A 17,914-nucleotide genomic window follows, 5' to 3' on the forward strand; every position below is an offset into this window, starting at 1 on the left:
GGATGGGATTAGTGAGACAGCCTGTGTTCTGGTTTCATTTTTCCTACTTTCACAATCTGATATTTCAAAATAGGGCATTTCAGAAGGGATGTTATTTTAAATGATTGCTGTTTCAAATATGCCAATAAATAGGACAGAGCAAACAGCATGCCCAGGAGGAGAATATGTGGAAGAGAAGACAACAAGTATTCCTTTGCCGTCACTTGAATGAGAGCATTTGCCCCTCTCAGGACGTGGCCACAGCCATTTTTACCACAATCACTGAGAAACTGAGTCAGTGCCCAGGAGAATGTGGCTGCTGTTGCCAACACACCTTCTACGTGATTGGTAATCAAGGGCAAAATCACACTGAATTATCACAATTCAGATGGCATATTATTTGTGAAAACATCAAGACACTCCAAAAACTTGGCATGTCACCTACCAGAATTCTGGGGGAAAGGGACCTATTAACTGTGTGTGTGTTAGTCGCTCAGTCATGTCTGATTCTTTGCAACCCCATGGACTGTAGCCCACCAAGCTCCTCTGTCCATGGGATTCTCCAGGCAAGAATACTGGAGTGGGTTTATGCTTCCTTCTCCAGTATTAACTCTAGCAGAGTTTTATATAACATAATAATTACTTGAACCCAGGAATATTAATCGCCAGAAATCTTTCTAATAGCAGCAGCCTCATCACACTTGATTGTGTGATGGAGATCAGTCACACACCAACCACCATTTTCTTGGACTGATGAGTAGTGTGGTTTTTCACATTCCAAATAAGTAAATAAGCACTGTGCCCTGATTGCATATCCCCAGATCTTTCTTCTACTGCATTTCTATGTCGACTACACTTTATCAATTCAATTCTTTGTAACTCCTGTCTCAGTGTCAAGTTTTAAGAAACAGTTCTTTTTGCAACTCAGTGTTCAGAAACCAGCACCATCTGGAAGCCTCTTACAATTTCAGTCTCTCAGGCCCCATCCCAGACCTTCTGAAGTAGAATCTTCATTTGAATTTTTTACTAGTTTTATTGAAGTATATTTGACAAAGAAAAACTGTATGGCAATGGCACCCCACTCCAGTACTCTTGCCTGGAAAAATCCCATGGATGGAGGAGCCTGGTAGGCTGCAGTCCATGGGGTCGCTAAGAGTCTGACACGACTGAGCGACTTCACTTTCACTTTTCACTTTCATGCATTGGAGAAGGAAATGGCAACCCACTCCAGTGTTCTTGCCTGGAGAATCCCAGGGACGAGGGAGCCTGGTGGGCTGCTGTCTATGGGGTCGCACAGAGTCCGACACGACTGAAGCGACTTAGCAGCAGCAAAATATATAACTTCCCTGGTGGCTCAAAAGTAAAGAATCTACCTGCAATGCAGAAGACCTGGGTTCAGTCTCTGGGTTGGGAAGATCCCCTGGAGGAGGGCATGGCAACCCACACCAGTATTCTTGCCTGGAAAATCCCATGGACAGAAGAGCTTGGCAGCCTATATAGTTCATGGGGCCACAAAGAGTCAGACACAACTGAGCAACTAACACTTACTTACTTAAGGTATATAACATGATGTTTTGTTGTATGTATAAATTGTTAAATGATGAACACAATAAGCTAATTAAGCCTTCCACCACCTCACAGAGTTATAGATTTTTGTGTATGATGAAAACACTGAAGATCAACTCTCTTAGCAAGTATACAATACAGAATTCTTAAGTATAATCACCATGTGATACGTTAGATCTATAGAATTATTCATCACTTATGACAGAATCTTTCTACTCTTTGACCAACATCTCCTGGTTTCCCCCACTCCTAGCAGCCATCATTTTACACTGTTTTTATGAGTTCGAATTCTTTAGATTACAAATGTGAGGTAGTGCAGTCTGTGTGGGCTTCCCTTGTGGCTCAGCTGGTAAAGAATCTGCCTGCAATGGGAGAGACCTGGGTTTGATCCCTGGGTTGAGATGATTGCTTGGAGAAGGGAAACGTTACCCACCCCAGTATTTCGGCCTGGAGAATTCCATGGACTGTATATTCCATGGGGTTGCAAGAAGTTGGACACGAATGACCAACTTTCACTTTCAGCTTATTCTATAAGCTCGTGTCTGCAGTCACAAATGACAACCTTTTTTTTTTTTAAAGGCTGAGTAACATTCCATTGTATATACAACCACATTTCCTTTATCCATTCATCCACACTTAGGTTGTTTTTATATCTTGGCTGTTGTAAATAGTCCTGCAATAAACATGGGAGTGCAGATATCTCTTTGAGACACTGACTTCATTTCCTTTGGACATATATCCAGACATGGGATTGCTGGATTATACAGTAATTCTATTTTTAACTTTTTAAGGAACATCCATACTGTTTTCCACAGCAGCTGTACCAACTTAGAATTCCACCAACAGTGTATAAAGGTTCCCTTTTCTCCATACCTTCACCAATACTTGTTATTTGTGTCTTTTTGAGAACAGCCTTCTAACAGATGTAAGATGATATCTCATTGTGGTTTTGATTTGTCTTTTTCTAATTAGTGATTTTGAGCCCCTTTTCATGCATCTGTTGGCCATTTGTATGTCTTCTCTGAAAAATGTCTATGTACCTTCTTAGCTCCTTTTTCAATCTCTATTTTTTTTAGCTATTGAGTTGAGTTCCTTGTATATTTTAGATATTAACCCCTTATTGGATAGATGTTTTCAAAATTTTCTCCCATTCTTTACTTTGCCTTTTCATCTTGTTGATGGTTTCCTTTGTGCACAGCATTTTAGTCCCACTTATGTTTTAATAAAATCCCCAGGAGATATGGAATCATGCTAAAGTGTGAGAAGTCTGGCCCAAGGACAGAGATCACAATGCGTTTAGAATGCTTCTCCCAAACTCCATAGACAAGCCGTTAAGAATATTTACATTTATAACAGAGTAATACATATGCCTCTGTTTTGGAACTGTTTGTTGACAATACTTAAGAAGAAATGGACAACCATCCAAGGAAAAGAAGTATAATTCTTCCCATTTATTATGATGAAGATGATTTTGTCAATTGCTTTCTTTTGGGGGAGGGTCCAGGGAAGATTCAAAAAGAGAAGAATAGAAGTCTGTGTACCGTCTTTTTCTACAGCTAACATGTCCTAAACAAATTTGAACCTACTTTCCCCAGTGGTTCTGACATTTTGCAATTTTTTATCTCCTTATATAGGCACACGTTGGAGATACTGTGGATTTGGTTCCAGACCACTGCAATAAAGCAAATATCGCAATAAAATGAGTAACACAATTTTTTTGGTTTCCTCATACATACAAAAATTATGATGTACCTTATGGGGCTTCCCTGGTGCCTCAGATGCTAAAGAATATGCCTGCAATGCAGGAGACTTAGGTTCGATGCCTGAATTAGGGAGATTCCCCCTGGAGAAGGAAATGGCAACCCACTCCAGTATTCTTGCCTGGAGAATTCCATGGACACGGGAGCCTGGCAGGCTATGGTCCACGGGGTCGCAAAGAGTTGGGCGTGACTGAGCAACTAACACTTTCACTTTACATGATACTGCTGCTGCTAAGTCACTTCAGTCATGTCCGACTCTGTGCGACCCCAGACACGGCAGCCCACCAGGCTCCCCCGTCCCTGGGATTCTCCAGGCAAGAACACTGGAGTGGGTTGCCATTTATTTCTCCAGTGCGTGAAAGTGAAAAGTGAAAGTGAAGTCACTCAGTCATGTCCAACCCTCAGTGACTTCATGGACTGCAGCCTTCCAGACTCCTTGGTCCATGGGATTTTCCAGGCAAGAGTACTGGAGTGGGGTGCCATTGCCTTCTCCTTACATTATACTATAGTCCATTATGTGTCTTAAAAAAACCAATGTACATACCTTAATTAAAATTTATTGCAAAAAATGCTAACCATCATCTGAGCCTTTAGCATGTCATAATCTTTAATAGTAACACCCCAAATCACTGATTACCGTTAACAAATATAATAATACTAATTTAAAAGCTTGAAATATTCCAAAAATTACCAAACCATGTTACGAAGATACGAAGTGAGCAAATGCTGTTGGAAAAATGGCCCTGACAGACTTGCTCAATACAGAGTTGCTACAAATCTTCAATTCGTAAAAAACACAGTATTTGCAAAGCACAATAAAATGAAATATGCGTATAGGGTTTTTTTTTTTTTTAATGGTACACATATCCTTCTAAGTTCAAGAAATTAGCCATAATTTCAGCTGAAGAATCTTCTGCCTAGTGATGTTTTATATATTCTTCAGGGTACCACATTAGAAGGAAATGAAATCTCAACAAAGGATATGGAGGTATAATTAAAATAGTGATTTAAATTAACTAGTTCTAATTAATTTCATAAAACAACAGGCATACAGAAATGCTGGTAATAAAGTTTAGCTATTATATGCTGTATCACAAACAAAGATTTTAATTTTGTAAACCAGAAGTAAAGGCACATGACTTTATTATTTGGAGGAAAAATCCCACAAACAAAATGTAAACTCCCTCCCTCCCCAGTTAAAGATTGGAACATAAATGATGAGCTCCACTATGATGGTGTACCCCAATCCAACTTTATTCAATAGAAAATGGCTAGAATTGGATGTAACAGCAACCCTCACATTTTATTTATTCTATAAGAAATAATTTGTAATGGCTCATTTATACCATGGCTTTTAAAATTTAATCTTGGAAGTCATAGTGGATTTTAGGGAAGGATTATGTGAGGTGACACATATAAGGTGAAACCCAGATGCTATCTACCAGAATGAAAAACAACGAAAAGATAATTGCATTGTTTTGTGTTTGCCAGTGTGTGTATATGCCTCAGAAACTGCAGCTTTGGATCAAGAGTACAAAATCATTGTTCCATGTAGATTTCAACTGCTTTATAAATGAACAAACAAATACATAAATATTTTGTAATTGACAAACACTTTTTGAGAGTATACTTTGAGTGATGTACCTTACAAGATACTAAATTGAACTAGCTCACCAAGTCCAAAACAGGTGAAAATCTGATATGTGGTGAGGCTTTGTTTATTTATGAGGTAGGAAGACTCTTTTTCAGGGAAATAAACATCTTCATGCCATTGATATTTATAACTCTCACCAACACCCTTGTAATCAAATTGTGTCCCTGTAAGACAACCCATGGGAGGACAGGTTTTAAGAAAATTGAGGGAAAGCACATGAGCCTTACCAAGGCCAAACAGCCAGAGAAGGCTTTCAGCAATAGAATTTTCCATCCAGGTCATAGCGTGACACTTGGGGGTTTTTAACATCAAAGCATTACCCAGTTGCAGAAAACTGCTCAGACAACAACAAATGAGGTCAGAAAGATCATCAGATTTATTGCCAAAGTAGAAAAAGAGGCATGATTTTCAGAGATGCTGTAATTAATGAAAAAGAAGGTAATTCCTTGAAAGCCCAGCAGTGGAGACAAATCTGCCAATAACCAAGGCTTCTCCCTGCCCACATTTTAGCCCTTATTAAACCCCGATTGCTTTAGAATCGTATCTCCACAGGCTTGAGTTTGGTAATGCGCCCAGTTAATGAAAGCCTATTCAGTAGAGCATTCTTTATTACCTTTTAATCTTTTTGAATTCTTTTGCCTCCTTCCCCCAACAGAACATGTTTCAACATCTGTCTTGGGCCTGTTTTCTCCTCAGCAACTCAGTATAAGCCTGGAGGGTAGCAGTCAAGTTTACTCCCTGCCAGGCCAAGGATAAAATCATAAATTTGGGGAGAGTAACATTGAATCTGGTAAATAAGAGTGGAACCAACAGCTCTTAGCCACAGTTTCAGATGGGCCATTCCAGCATCAGCAGAAGAGCCCAGTAGGCTGATGAATCTGATGCAAGGAATCTACTCAAAGGCAGGAACATGGGCACCAGCCTACCTCCAGCTGTTGCCTCCACCCATCTATCTCTCCATCCAACAGGAACGTACTAAGCTTCCACAATGTGTTTGGCTCAGGGCTCCAATACTGAAACAGTGCCTGCTCTCACAAAGCTTCCTTTTTCCATCCCTCCTTCCCTTTCCATCTATCTTACTAGATTAAGTTTTATGTTGAACAACACTGGGATTAATTTGTACGTTCATTCACTAGAAATTAGACCTAAAATCCTTGGTCATTCTATTTAAGCCACCAGCTAGACATAGGCCAGTAACTGCCTCACCCCAAATTTAATACACAGGTAGCCTTGGGGTAAGGACTTTGATGCTGTCTTCAGAAATGGCTAGCAGAACAAAATCAATCATGGCTGACTATGTACCTATTGGACGCCATTAGCAGTTAAGGCAATTTTTTCTTCTTGGGCTTGAGTAGACTTATGATTATAAATAGCTTCACTCATTTCAAGATGTGGTAAGTCTACAGGGAAGATTTGGAGAGGCTTGGGGCCCAGACTGCTTGGATAGGACATTGAGAAACTGACTAAATTTTTGTCTCCATTCTGTCCATTAAGGGGATAAGAATACATATGACCAAAAACACTGGGGAAAAAATGAGCTAGAATGTAAAAAAGCCATATGGTTAAATGTGAAGAGACAGAACATGCTTGTTTTGAAATCTAAGATCCATCACTAAAAAACTTTTGGAGAAATAAACATTTTTAAACCTCTTTAAATGCTTTTAAACCTCCTTTATTTCAGTTCCCCCTTTCGGAAAATTAAAGATAATAATTCGAAAAATTTCCTATAATGATCTTGAAGATCAAAAAAAGTAATTCACATCAAGCATTACTGCCCAATGAAAGATAAAACAAACAAAAATTCCTTCCACCAATAGTAGAATATCCTTTAGAGGTAATAAGGTTACATAGCCTCTATTTTAACCTTCTTCACTAGGATATTGTAAAGATAAGCACAATAGATGTCAGAAAAAGCACTCTGAATTCCTAAAAGAAGATACAGTCTACATTTGTAAAATATTTTCAGGATGAGACTGACATGTTTATTATTCATACATTCTAATGGCTGCCAGGGCTCTGGTAACTGGTTTCACTTTTCTAATTCATTGGCTTAGAAGCCATTAGCTCACCTGATAGACAGGTAAGCACAGCACTACAGGAGATGGAGGCATGGAAGGGGGATGGGGGGAAGGACAGTCACATGGCCCCCAGCTTGCAGGCAGTATAAGAATTCTCAAGTTCTATGCTTAAGCCTAATTTATAAATTAAAATTCTGTTTTTCTTTGTCATGTTTTGGTATTCAAAACATCTAAAATCCTAGAAACAGCCTTCAGTCATGGGCCATGATGGTGCAACACGCTGTACTCAGCTCCAAACATGGAGATTGAAACCTCGATAGAAAAGGTGGCTGCTAGGGTTGCGCTGAAATCCTGTAACAATCTTAAAGAAACCAAGAAGGAAGGACATAAGACTTTCTGTGTCTGTCTAGATTTCACCTCTTCAGAAGTAAGCCTCATCTCCCAGGGCAATTGCAAGAGGGTAATAATTAGGATTAGCTTCAAGGTGGCTATCTGCCAACTCGATCTCATCATCAGCCTTTGCCTCCTCCCACCCATCTCATCCCACCATCACTGTTTTCAACAGCTGAAAATAATGAGACCAGAGACTAAGAAACCATCTGGCAAACCATATTAGATTCAGCTCTTCACCTTCACGGGGATCAGTTGCAAATTGCAAGTGATCGCTGGTGAGAAAGTGACAAGTGATTTCTAAACTGTCCTCAGCACATCAATCTCTCTAGCTAATCATCAGTGACACTTCAATAGGTGCTGATATTTGGAATGAGAAGTTATAAAAAAATTATAAGTCTCCTAACCTGCCATCATAGGAAAGAGTCATTCTTGCTTTTACAGAGAAAAGAGCTTCGAGTGAAATATCATCAGGTAATAACAGGGCTTTGAAAATATTTTTTGATTAGCATGGGCTAGCCCATTTGTATTTCCCTAAATGTGGTGGCCATCCTATGAGCAGTATCCAAAACCTTTTATGTTGTACATGGGTGAAATTGTATAAAATGGCTGTGTATTAATTTTAATAAGTTGGAAAAAAAATTTAATTCTACATTAAGTCCAGGATTTCACAAGTGCTATTTATTAGGAAGAAGTCATGATTTTAAAAAAGTAAGTTGAATCACTAATCATTAGAGAAATATAAAGCAAAACTACAATGAAGTATCACCTGACACTGGTCAGAATGGCCATCAGTAAAAAAATCTACAAACAATAAATGCTGGAGAGGGTGTGGAGAAAAGGGAACCTCCCTACATTGTTGGTGGGAATGGAAATTGGTACAACCACTATGGAAAGCAGTATGGAGGTTCCTTAAAAAACGAAATACAAAACTACGACATGATCCAGCAATCTCACTACTGGGCATGTACCCTGAGAAAACTACAATTAAAGAAGATCCATGCACCCCAGTGTTCACAATAGCTAGTTCTTACAATAGCTAAGACCTGGAAGCAACCTAAATGCCCATCAACAGAAGAATGGATAAAGAAGATATGGTATGTGCACCATTGTGTATATGTGGTATATATACACAGTGGAATAGTACTCAACCATAAAAAAGAATGAAACGATGCTATTTATGGACCTGATGGATGGACATGAATGGACCTGACCTAGAGATTGTCATACTGAGTAAAGTAAGTCAGACAGAGAAAGAGAAATATATGAGATCACTTATATGTGGAATCTTAAAAAATGGTACAAATGAACTTATGTACAAGACAGAAACAGAGTCACAGATATAGAAAACAAACTTATGGTTACAAAGGGGAAAGGTGGGGGGGGTGGTATAAATTAGGAGATTAGAATTGAGATATACACACTGCTGTAAATAAAATAGATAACATGGACTTGTTGCATAGCACCGGGAACTCTACTCAATACTCTGTAATGATCTACATGGGGAAAGAATTTAACAAAGAATTGAATATATGTATATGTATAACTGATTCATTTTGCTGTACACCTGAAACTAACACATTATAAATCTATACTCCATAAAAATTATTTTTTTAAAAAGTGGTGGTCATGGTGCTTTAGTCGCTAAGTTGTGTCCGACTCTTGCGATCCCATGGACTGTAGCCTGCCAAGCTCTTCTGTCCATGGGACTCTCCAGGAAAGAATACTGGAGTGAGTTGCCATTTCCTTCTCCATTTAAAAAAGTAAGTTGATTCAAATAAAAGTATTCAGTAAGTAATAGGACAGGCACTCACGGATACAGCAAAAACACAGGTAAGTGGCATGGGGATGACTTAAGCTGAGAACCACTGCTCTTTACTGGGTACCTACCTGCTAGGCCAAGGATTCCTATGATTACTAAAAGACAGAGTTTCCTCATCCTGTTTCAGCTGGGCTAACAGATGACTGAACTTATCTTTTTTTGATTCATTATAATAAGCTGACTATAAGCTTCATATTACACGAGCTATTTTAAAAGAGCAGACAAGAACAGGGGTATACTTGATTCTTATGATCATGCTCAGGAAGGAAGCCAAAAAAATCAGTGGCAGCAAGTCAAAACAAAGGTTCAGAAGTGTCCCTTTTGCAGAGACCATGGGGGCAGTTCTTTTGGACCAAGGGTGCTCCAAAATATACACCATCCCCCTGAGACTGAGCAATGTGTTCTTATAATCTTTGAATGTTCTAAAAGAACCTCCATAATAGGTTCTTAATACATGTTTGAATACATAAATAACTACCTGCATATTAAATTTATAAACATTGCAAAATAACATCATTGATATAGCTTTACATCTAGGTGCAAGGAAACTGTAGCTTTAGGAATGAGGCCTACCTTGGGCACGGTCCTCACATGAAACAGTATATTTTGGAAGGAATGTCCATCATTGGCCTGCAAGACTGTGATGTCAGAAGTGCTATCCGAGCCATCGTGAACATACTGGAGAAGGCCCCTAGAAAGCTCGTCCAGACGAAACTGATAGACAGGGGCCACCGGGGTCTGGAGCGTTTGGAGCAACTGGCCGTGAAGTGGAGGATCGAGCACCTCGACCACCACATCCTGTGGGTTGTCGTCATCTCTGATGTCAAGCAGCTGGGTGGTGATGGTTCCCCTCTCTCCTCTGTTGATATGGAGGACCTCATTCCTCAGAACATAGGGGGCCTGTGGAGTTGAAGGGAAGGAAGAGAGGAGGCACTATTAGCAGGAAAAGAGAGGACAATCTGGTGGACCAGAAGTCAGTTGTGTGTAGCCTGATTGCTCTTTCTGTGATTTTTAAGGAAATCTAGATGCTCCTGCCAGAAAAGGCGATGGCACCCACTCCAGTACTCTTGCCTGGAAAATCTCATGGATGGAAGAGCCTGGTAGGCTGCAGTCCATGGGGTCGCGAAGAGTCGGACACGACTGAGCGACTTCACTTTCACTTTTCACTTTCATGCATTGGAGAAGGAAATGGCACCCCACTCCAGTGTTCTTGCCTGGAGAATCCCAGGGACGGGGGAGCCTGGTGGGCTGCTGTCTATGGGGTCGCACAGAGTCAAACACGACTGACGCAACTTAGCAGCAGCAACAGCGGTTGCTCCTGCCAAATGCCGAACTCTTGCATAGTCAAAGCATTTGTTAGAGGTGCCGTCAATCATAGTAAGCACTGCAAAGGAGGTTACTTCACATCTCTGGTTCTGGAGGTTTCTCAAGCCACTGTCTTGATTAACACAATATCCCCTGCATTGTAACTGAGATCAGTGTTAGGGAACTCAGTTGCTTCATTCAAGAGACTATAATTCAAAAAGATACATGCACCCCTATGTTTATAACAGCACTTTTCACAATAGCCCAAATATGGAAACAACCTAAATGACCATCAACAAATGAATGATGGTATTACTCAGCCATTAAAAAGAATACATTGGAATCAGTTCTAATGAGGTGGATGAAACTGGAGCCTATTATACAGAGTGAAGTAAGCCAGAAAGAAAAACACCAATACAGTATACTAACGCATATATATGGAATTTAGAAAGATGGTAACAATAACCCTGTGTATGAGACAGCAAAAGAGACACTGATGTATAGAACAGTCTTATGGACTCTGTGGGAGAGGGAGAGGGTGGGAAGATTTGGGAGAATGGCATTGAAACATGTAAAATATCATGTATGAAACGAGTTGCCGGTCCAGGTTCGATGCACGATACTGGATGCTTGGGGCTGGTGCACTGGGACGACCCAGAGGGATGGAATGGGGAGGGAGGAGGGAGGAGGGTTCAGGATGGGGAACACATGTATACCTGTGGCGGATTCATTTTGATATTTGGCAAAACTAATACAGTTATGTAAAGTTTAAAAATAAAATTAAAAATAAAATAAAATAAAATAAAAAAAAACAAAAAAAAACCCAAAAAGATACATGCACCCCTATGTTTATAACAGCACTTTTCACAATAGCCCAAATGGAAACAACCTAAATGACCATCAACAAATGAATGAATGGGTAAAGAAGATGTGAACATAAAAGTTAGAGAAAGACAAATATCATACAATACTACTTACACGTGGAATCTAAAATACTGCACAAATGAACCTATCTACGAAAGACTCACAGACATAGAGATCTGAAATGTGGTTGCCAAGAGAAGGGGGAAGGGGAGGGATGGACTAGGAATTTGGAGTTAGCACATGCAAATTATTACATTTAGAATGGATGAATAACAAAGTCTTACTGTATACCTCAGGGAACTATATCCAATCTCCCAGGAAAAACCATAATGGAAGAGAAAGTTTTAAAAAGAATGTGACCATGCATGTGTGCTTAATCTTGACCAATTCTTTGCAACCCCTTGGACTGTAGCCCACCAGCCTCCTCTTGCCCATGGGATTTTCCAGGCAAGAATATTGGAGTGGGTTGCCATTTCCTTCTCCAGGGGATCTTCCCAACCCAGGGATCGAACCCGTGTCTCTTGTGTCTCCTGCATTGATAGGCAGGGTCTTTACCTGCTTAGCCACCTGGGAAGCTCAAAAAGAACGTATATATGTGTAAAATTGAATCACTTTTCTGAGCGGAGATTTGCACCACATTGTAAATCAATTATGCTTCAGTAAAAAAAAAAAAAAAGAGAGAGAAAGGGAGACTAGCAAGAGGTATGGAATTTTGGCATTTGTGTTGGGAATTGTGTATTTCACTCCAGGCTATGTTGCAGCATGCTGACTTGAAGATACTTCACTGTGAATTCCTGCTATTCTGGTCTTTCTCAGTAATTTTCTTCAAGCCGTCACATCCATATTTTGAAGGGACCCACCCCAACTCAGGTTATAAAGCCTGATAAGATCATGGTCTGTGTAAGGCAACCACCTGGCTAATCCACGTGGCAAATTTTAATGTGTTTTCCTTAAGATTATCAGGTTTCCCCTGACCAACTTCAGTAAGCAGATAAAATGTTCTTTCAAGAGATAAAACTTAATGAACCACAACAGGAAAAAAAAAAAAAAAAAAAAAAAACTCACCAAAAAAAAAAAGGCAAGTAGCCAAAGAAAACATTATCTTAGTTTTTTATATCATTTGAAATGGAACCATCTAGGACTTTTTCAACATACTGCTTTCTTGACTCCAAATGGCTTTCTTTTAAAAATACCCTCCCTGGCCTCCTGCAGATTTCAATATCTATTAAAGTAATGTCTAACTAATGCATCTCTATAATAATCACATAATATGAAATGAGAAGATAGCTACTCCTCAGGATTCCTGAGTGAGATTTCAAAAGCTGCAATCTTATACATGGGAATGAGTGGCCCCTCAGAGTCTGAAAGAGGAGAGGTCAAAGGTGATGTCAAAAATCTATAAATGAAAAAGATCAAATTAACTCTCATAAGAAAATTTCAAGGAGGTTCAAAATCATCTTGAAATATTACAGAAATGTAAAGAAACAAAAAATAAGTTAAATTTAATTTCTAAAATTACATTTTTAAAGAGTTAAAACGATAAAAGTTTCTCATGTTATAAATAAAAAGATGCCTTTACTGTATACTCAATTGGTTTGGGGAAGGCAAACAAAGAACAGAGACCCATAGCAGCTCAGCATCTCAGATTACGAAGTCACTTACCAAAACCTACCCAAGTCTTTTATTCACCTAATAAGAGTAACTATATTAGCACAAACAAAAAGAACAGAACATCTGAGCTTAAATACTGAGAAACATCTAAGTCAGTAAATCCTAAGACTTGGTAGCACTCTGACCCATATTTACAGAGATCACATTTTTGTTTAATTAAAACAAAATTTGCACTCTTAGCCCAACCCAGAGGTCAAATTAATTTAATATCAATTTCTAATCATTCTGCAACTTCAGTCATCACTGAAGTGAGAATGCCATTAAGAATCGCTGAGCTTGGCTGTGAATACCATTTGGCAGCCACTTCTGGTTCAAGTCTATGGTCTTTTCACTTTTGAACCAAAAATATAAAAATAACAGTTTTAAAAACAATGATCTCATATCCTTCCTTGATCCTACTGAGATCTATTATTTAGGTAGTTTGAGTTCCCCCATGCTGATACCCCAGTCTCTCGCTGTTCACAACGTCAGAATATATTGATCGTCCTCCTCTCTTTGCACATTTCAGCTTTTCAATTCTCCAATCCCTGGGACTCAGAGCACAGAAGTACAACTTAACAGAGATGAGCAATGAGACCAGAAGTGCCATCACACTGAACTTCATAGTATCTACCAGGATTTCCTCTGGCTTATGGTAGCCTGACAACCACACTGGACCCTCATTTAAGTAGATCCTTAATAAGGCTTAAGAAAGCTCCCAGGGCTTCTCTGGTAGCTCAGTTGGTAAAGAATTGGCCTGCAATGCAGGAGATCCTGGTTTGATTCCTGGGTGGGGAAGGTCCTGTACAGAAAGGATAGGCTACCCAATCCAGTGTTCTTGGGCTTCCCTGGTGGCTTAGACAGTAAAGAATCCACCTGCAATGCAGGAGACCTGGCTTTGATCCCTGTTGTTGAGAAGATCCCCTAGAAGAGGGCATGGCAACCCACTCCAGTATTCTTGCCTGAAGAATCCCATAGACAGAGGAGCCTTGAGGGTTATAGTCCATGTGGTCGCAAAGAATTGGATACCACTGAGCGACTAAGCATGAGGCCCTCTAACTCCTGCAAACTGAGTTAAATGCAGTTTGGCTACATGATAGGCAAAAGAGGCCAACATAATTCCATATCCTGGAGAGAGAAATATTTAGACAAAACAGACTTATCCACCTAGGGATAGGAAAGTCTTAACAACTGGTACAGCTTCAAATCATTGTGAAGGGCTGGTATCAGATTCAGTATAGAAAAGTAAGGTACAGTTTAATAGTGAAGAACACAGATTGTGTAAACAGATTCACTGGGCACAGATCTTGGCTCTCTGTTAACTACATCACCATAGATAAGTTACTGGACCTCCCTGGGACTTAGTTTTCTGGCCTGTGAATTGGGGCTTATAATACCTTACAGGGCTAGCATGAGAATTACATGAACAACAGAAGAAGAGCATTATATGTGTAGTAGTAATTATTGTTGTTGTTACGACCCACAAGTACTAAAAAAATTACTCCAGTGGCATTTCAAGAGGAAACTAAGGAACAATCGATTCAGCTCAATCATTTTTGCTAAAACTACAGAAAATCTGAACTTGTACTTGAGAATGAGTTGTTGTTGTAGTTTAGTCACTAAGTTGTGTGCGACTCTTTTGCAACCCCAGGCTCCTCTGTCCATGTAATTTCCCAGGCAAGAATACTGGAGTGGGTTGCCATTTCCTTCTCCAGGGGATATTCCCAACCCAGGGATCGAACCCTCATCTCCTGCATTGGCAGGCAGATTCTTTACCACTAAGCAACCTGGGAAGCCCATCAGTAGGCATGTGAAATTATTAACTGCACGGCGTTTTCTTACCTGTGTTGAAAATGCTTGTATGTTGATCAGCTGTGGCTCAGAGAAGAACTGCTGGTCACTAATTTTCAGTGAAAAGTAACCTTTCCTGAAAGAAGCCCCCAAGAAAAGAATGAGACAATATAATCATTAAATCGGTCTTTAGAAAGACAAGGGTTAAAAATATTTTCAGGTTATGTGCATATATGAATTTGGATCAAACCACTACAATAATATACTACTCATGCCATAACTAGAAAGGAGCCCATAAAGATTAACATAGTGAGATGTAGGTAAAAGTACTGTCTATTCTTCTATCTCATTATAATAATGTTTCTTTTTCTTTTTTTGGATTTTTATAAGTAGAATATATAAAAGGTTGAAAAGTGAGTTGTTAGGCCAAGACCGGATAGTGATATATTGAAGGTTAATGATCAAGCTGGAGAATGGAAAGGAATCTTTCACAGTCTTTGACTAGTTCTCAGTGACTCCCTCGTCCCTGTGAATTCTCTTTCCAACCACTGCCCAATTCACGTGAGTGGACCCCGTTAACCATTTTGCAGTGTTTATATTACATGCCTCTATGCCCTCCCCTGCCTCTAGCCACATGCATATTCACTGTGGCCTGGACTAGGGAAGTATGATGGACTCCAGCTTCCCTGGAAATTTGGAACTGGCCTGAGAGCCTCATTTGGCTAAGGCAGAACCACAGTCTACCATGTTGATGAGAAAGTGGAGCAAGTTGGTCTCTAGGAGAGAGGTGAATGTAGCCTTCCAGCAAAGCAACTGAGATGAGAGGAGGAACTGAGTCCTGCTTCCCATTTCCCATTCTAACTCCTGGGCTTGCCCTAGAAGCCCAGTGGTCCCTGATGTGTCTGAGATCTGAGCCATACCTGCAATGTCATAACAAGTCCTAAAATTTTGCTTACTCTAGTTCAAGTTGACTCTCATTACTTGTAATCAAAGAGTCCTAATTCCTAGAATAAAATAAGACTCACTCTTTGCTGTGGTTTTTATTTCCCGTAAAAGAGTGTTGTCTTAGCAGCTTCAAAGACTACTAGGAGGAAAGGTAGGAGTTACCCACCTTCAAAGCCAAAGCAAGTTCAGAACTCACTTTGTGCTGGTAAGATGTATGATTAACACATTATGGGAGTTTTGAATTCTGGCCTGCTATAGGAACTATTGTTTTAAAGGTTCTTTAAAAGGCATTCACGGAACTGACTAGTGAAACATGAATGTGGATAGATAGCAAAAGTATCACGGCAAAAGCCAGAACCAAAAGATTATATACTGTATGAGTCCATTCACATGACATTTCAGAAAGGGCAAGACAATAAGAATGAAAAACAGACCAGTATTTGCCAGGGACTGTGGGGAGGGGAGTGCCTGTTAAAATAAGATGGGGACAGGGTGACAAGACTGTTTCATATCTTGCTTGAGGTCTCAAGACTGCAAGACTATATATATACTTGTTAACATGCATAGAACAGTATAGTTTAAAATGAGGGATTTTATTAGGTGCAAATTATACCTCAATAAATCGGATTTTTTAAAAAAAGGAATTCTTGTCTTCCCCCTCATTCCACCCTTCCTTTCATTTTTGGTTCCATTCAAATTCTATTCCTCTCCCCTCCTACTTCTAGACTTCAAGAGGATACAGGTGACGAAGCAGCTGAATGCAGAAAGAAAGGGTGGCTACCCGCAACCTCCTAGGGAAAAATGATTTTGGTGGCCCTTAGATTCTAATAACTGTGTTCAGCCTCTCTGCAATGCCAGCTAATCAGGGTCACTAGGACTATATTTCCAAGTCACCTCACACTCCACAGAGGGATTCCAGCCCAAAGGAAGCCAATCCTAAAGAATCCTAGTGGGCACGTTCATGAGGAAAACAACCATAAGCCCATGCGGCAGGTAGCCCCTTTAGCTTCTGTATCATCCAGAAACTTAGATAATTTCCTTTTTCTATGAGTTCCTACTAATCTTGTTTTAGTATTCCTCTCATTTTTTCTTTAAAAAAAAATTTAGATAAGAAATCCAATGTTAAAATGAGTACTAAAAAGTAAAAAGCATACTGAAAGAAATCTCTGTAAAATAGTTGCCACTCTTTGTCCTGTTTAAGGGTGCAAAGCTGACCCTGGAAAGAAATCGATGATAAGGGATTAAAGAGATTAAACAGATGAGAGGCTTAACTTTGGTTGTCTACGGATCTTTATATACTTCACACACTTTTCACAAGTGATTCTGAGACATATGACTACAGGTATGGAGCTGTGCATGTGTGTCTGTGTATGTGTGATGCAAACATTGAAGACCTATACTTGATGGAAAATGAATGGAGAAGACAGAACTCAAAGGGATTCTATGGCATCAGACACCAGAGTTTTAAGCTCCATCTCTGGAGCAAAGCGACTTAGCAGCAGCAGCAGCAGCAGCTGGAGCAATACTTCCCTATAACAATGAACTTTTGCCCCCAGAGGATGGAAGCACATCTGTTATCCCAAGTACTACTGTTGCTGCTGCTGCTAAGTCGCTTCAGTCGTGTCCGACTCTGTGCGACCCCATAGACAGCAGCCCACCAGGCTCCCCTGTCCCTGGGATTCTCCAGGCAAGAACACTGGAGTGGGTTGCCATTTCCTTCTCCAATGCATGAAAATGAAAAGTGAAAGTGAAGTCGCTCAGTCGTGTCCAACTCTTAGTGACCCCATGGACTGCAGCCTACCAGGCTCCTCCATCCATGGGATTTTTCCAGGCAAGAGTACTGGAGTGGGGTGCCATTGCCTTCTCCACAAGTACTACTAAGGAGGCAGAAATCATTGAGTTTGGAGGCATGAAGTGTGGAATCAGAGAGCCTTAGGTTGGACCCTCAGCTCTGCACTCATAGGCTGTGAGGCCTGGACAAGATTACATATATGCTCAAGGCCTCAGTTTTCCTATCTGTAGCCTGGGAACATAAATATACCTAATTCACATCAAGTGTGCAACACAATGGTGGGGTCATAGTGAACAAATACTAGTTGTCCTTACATCTGTAAGATTGGTCTTTTGAGGTTACCAACATCACTGGCTCTGAACTGCAACAGGGAACATG

At 40.0% G+C, this 17,914-nt stretch overlaps 1 protein-coding gene across 2 annotated transcripts in view; it reads right to left on the bottom strand.

The window, feature by feature from the left end:
- FRAS1 (Fraser extracellular matrix complex subunit 1) overlaps positions 1-17,914 on the bottom strand; it is a 522,812-nt gene that overhangs the window by 151,514 nt on the left and 353,384 nt on the right. For both annotated transcript variants that reach the window (XM_044945743.2, XM_025289852.3), the window contains 2 exons: positions 14,851-14,935; positions 9,763-10,089 (listed from right to left, as the gene is read on the bottom strand). In XM_044945743.2, the coding sequence (XP_044801678.2) occupies positions 9,763-10,089; positions 14,851-14,935 (412 nt within the window). The remainder of the gene's footprint in view (positions 1-9,762; positions 10,090-14,850; positions 14,936-17,914) is intronic.

This window comes from Bubalus bubalis, chromosome 7, assembly GCF_019923935.1.
Source record: "Bubalus bubalis isolate 160015118507 breed Murrah chromosome 7, NDDB_SH_1, whole genome shotgun sequence".
Taxonomy (NCBI): domain Eukaryota; kingdom Metazoa; phylum Chordata; class Mammalia; order Artiodactyla; family Bovidae; genus Bubalus; species Bubalus bubalis.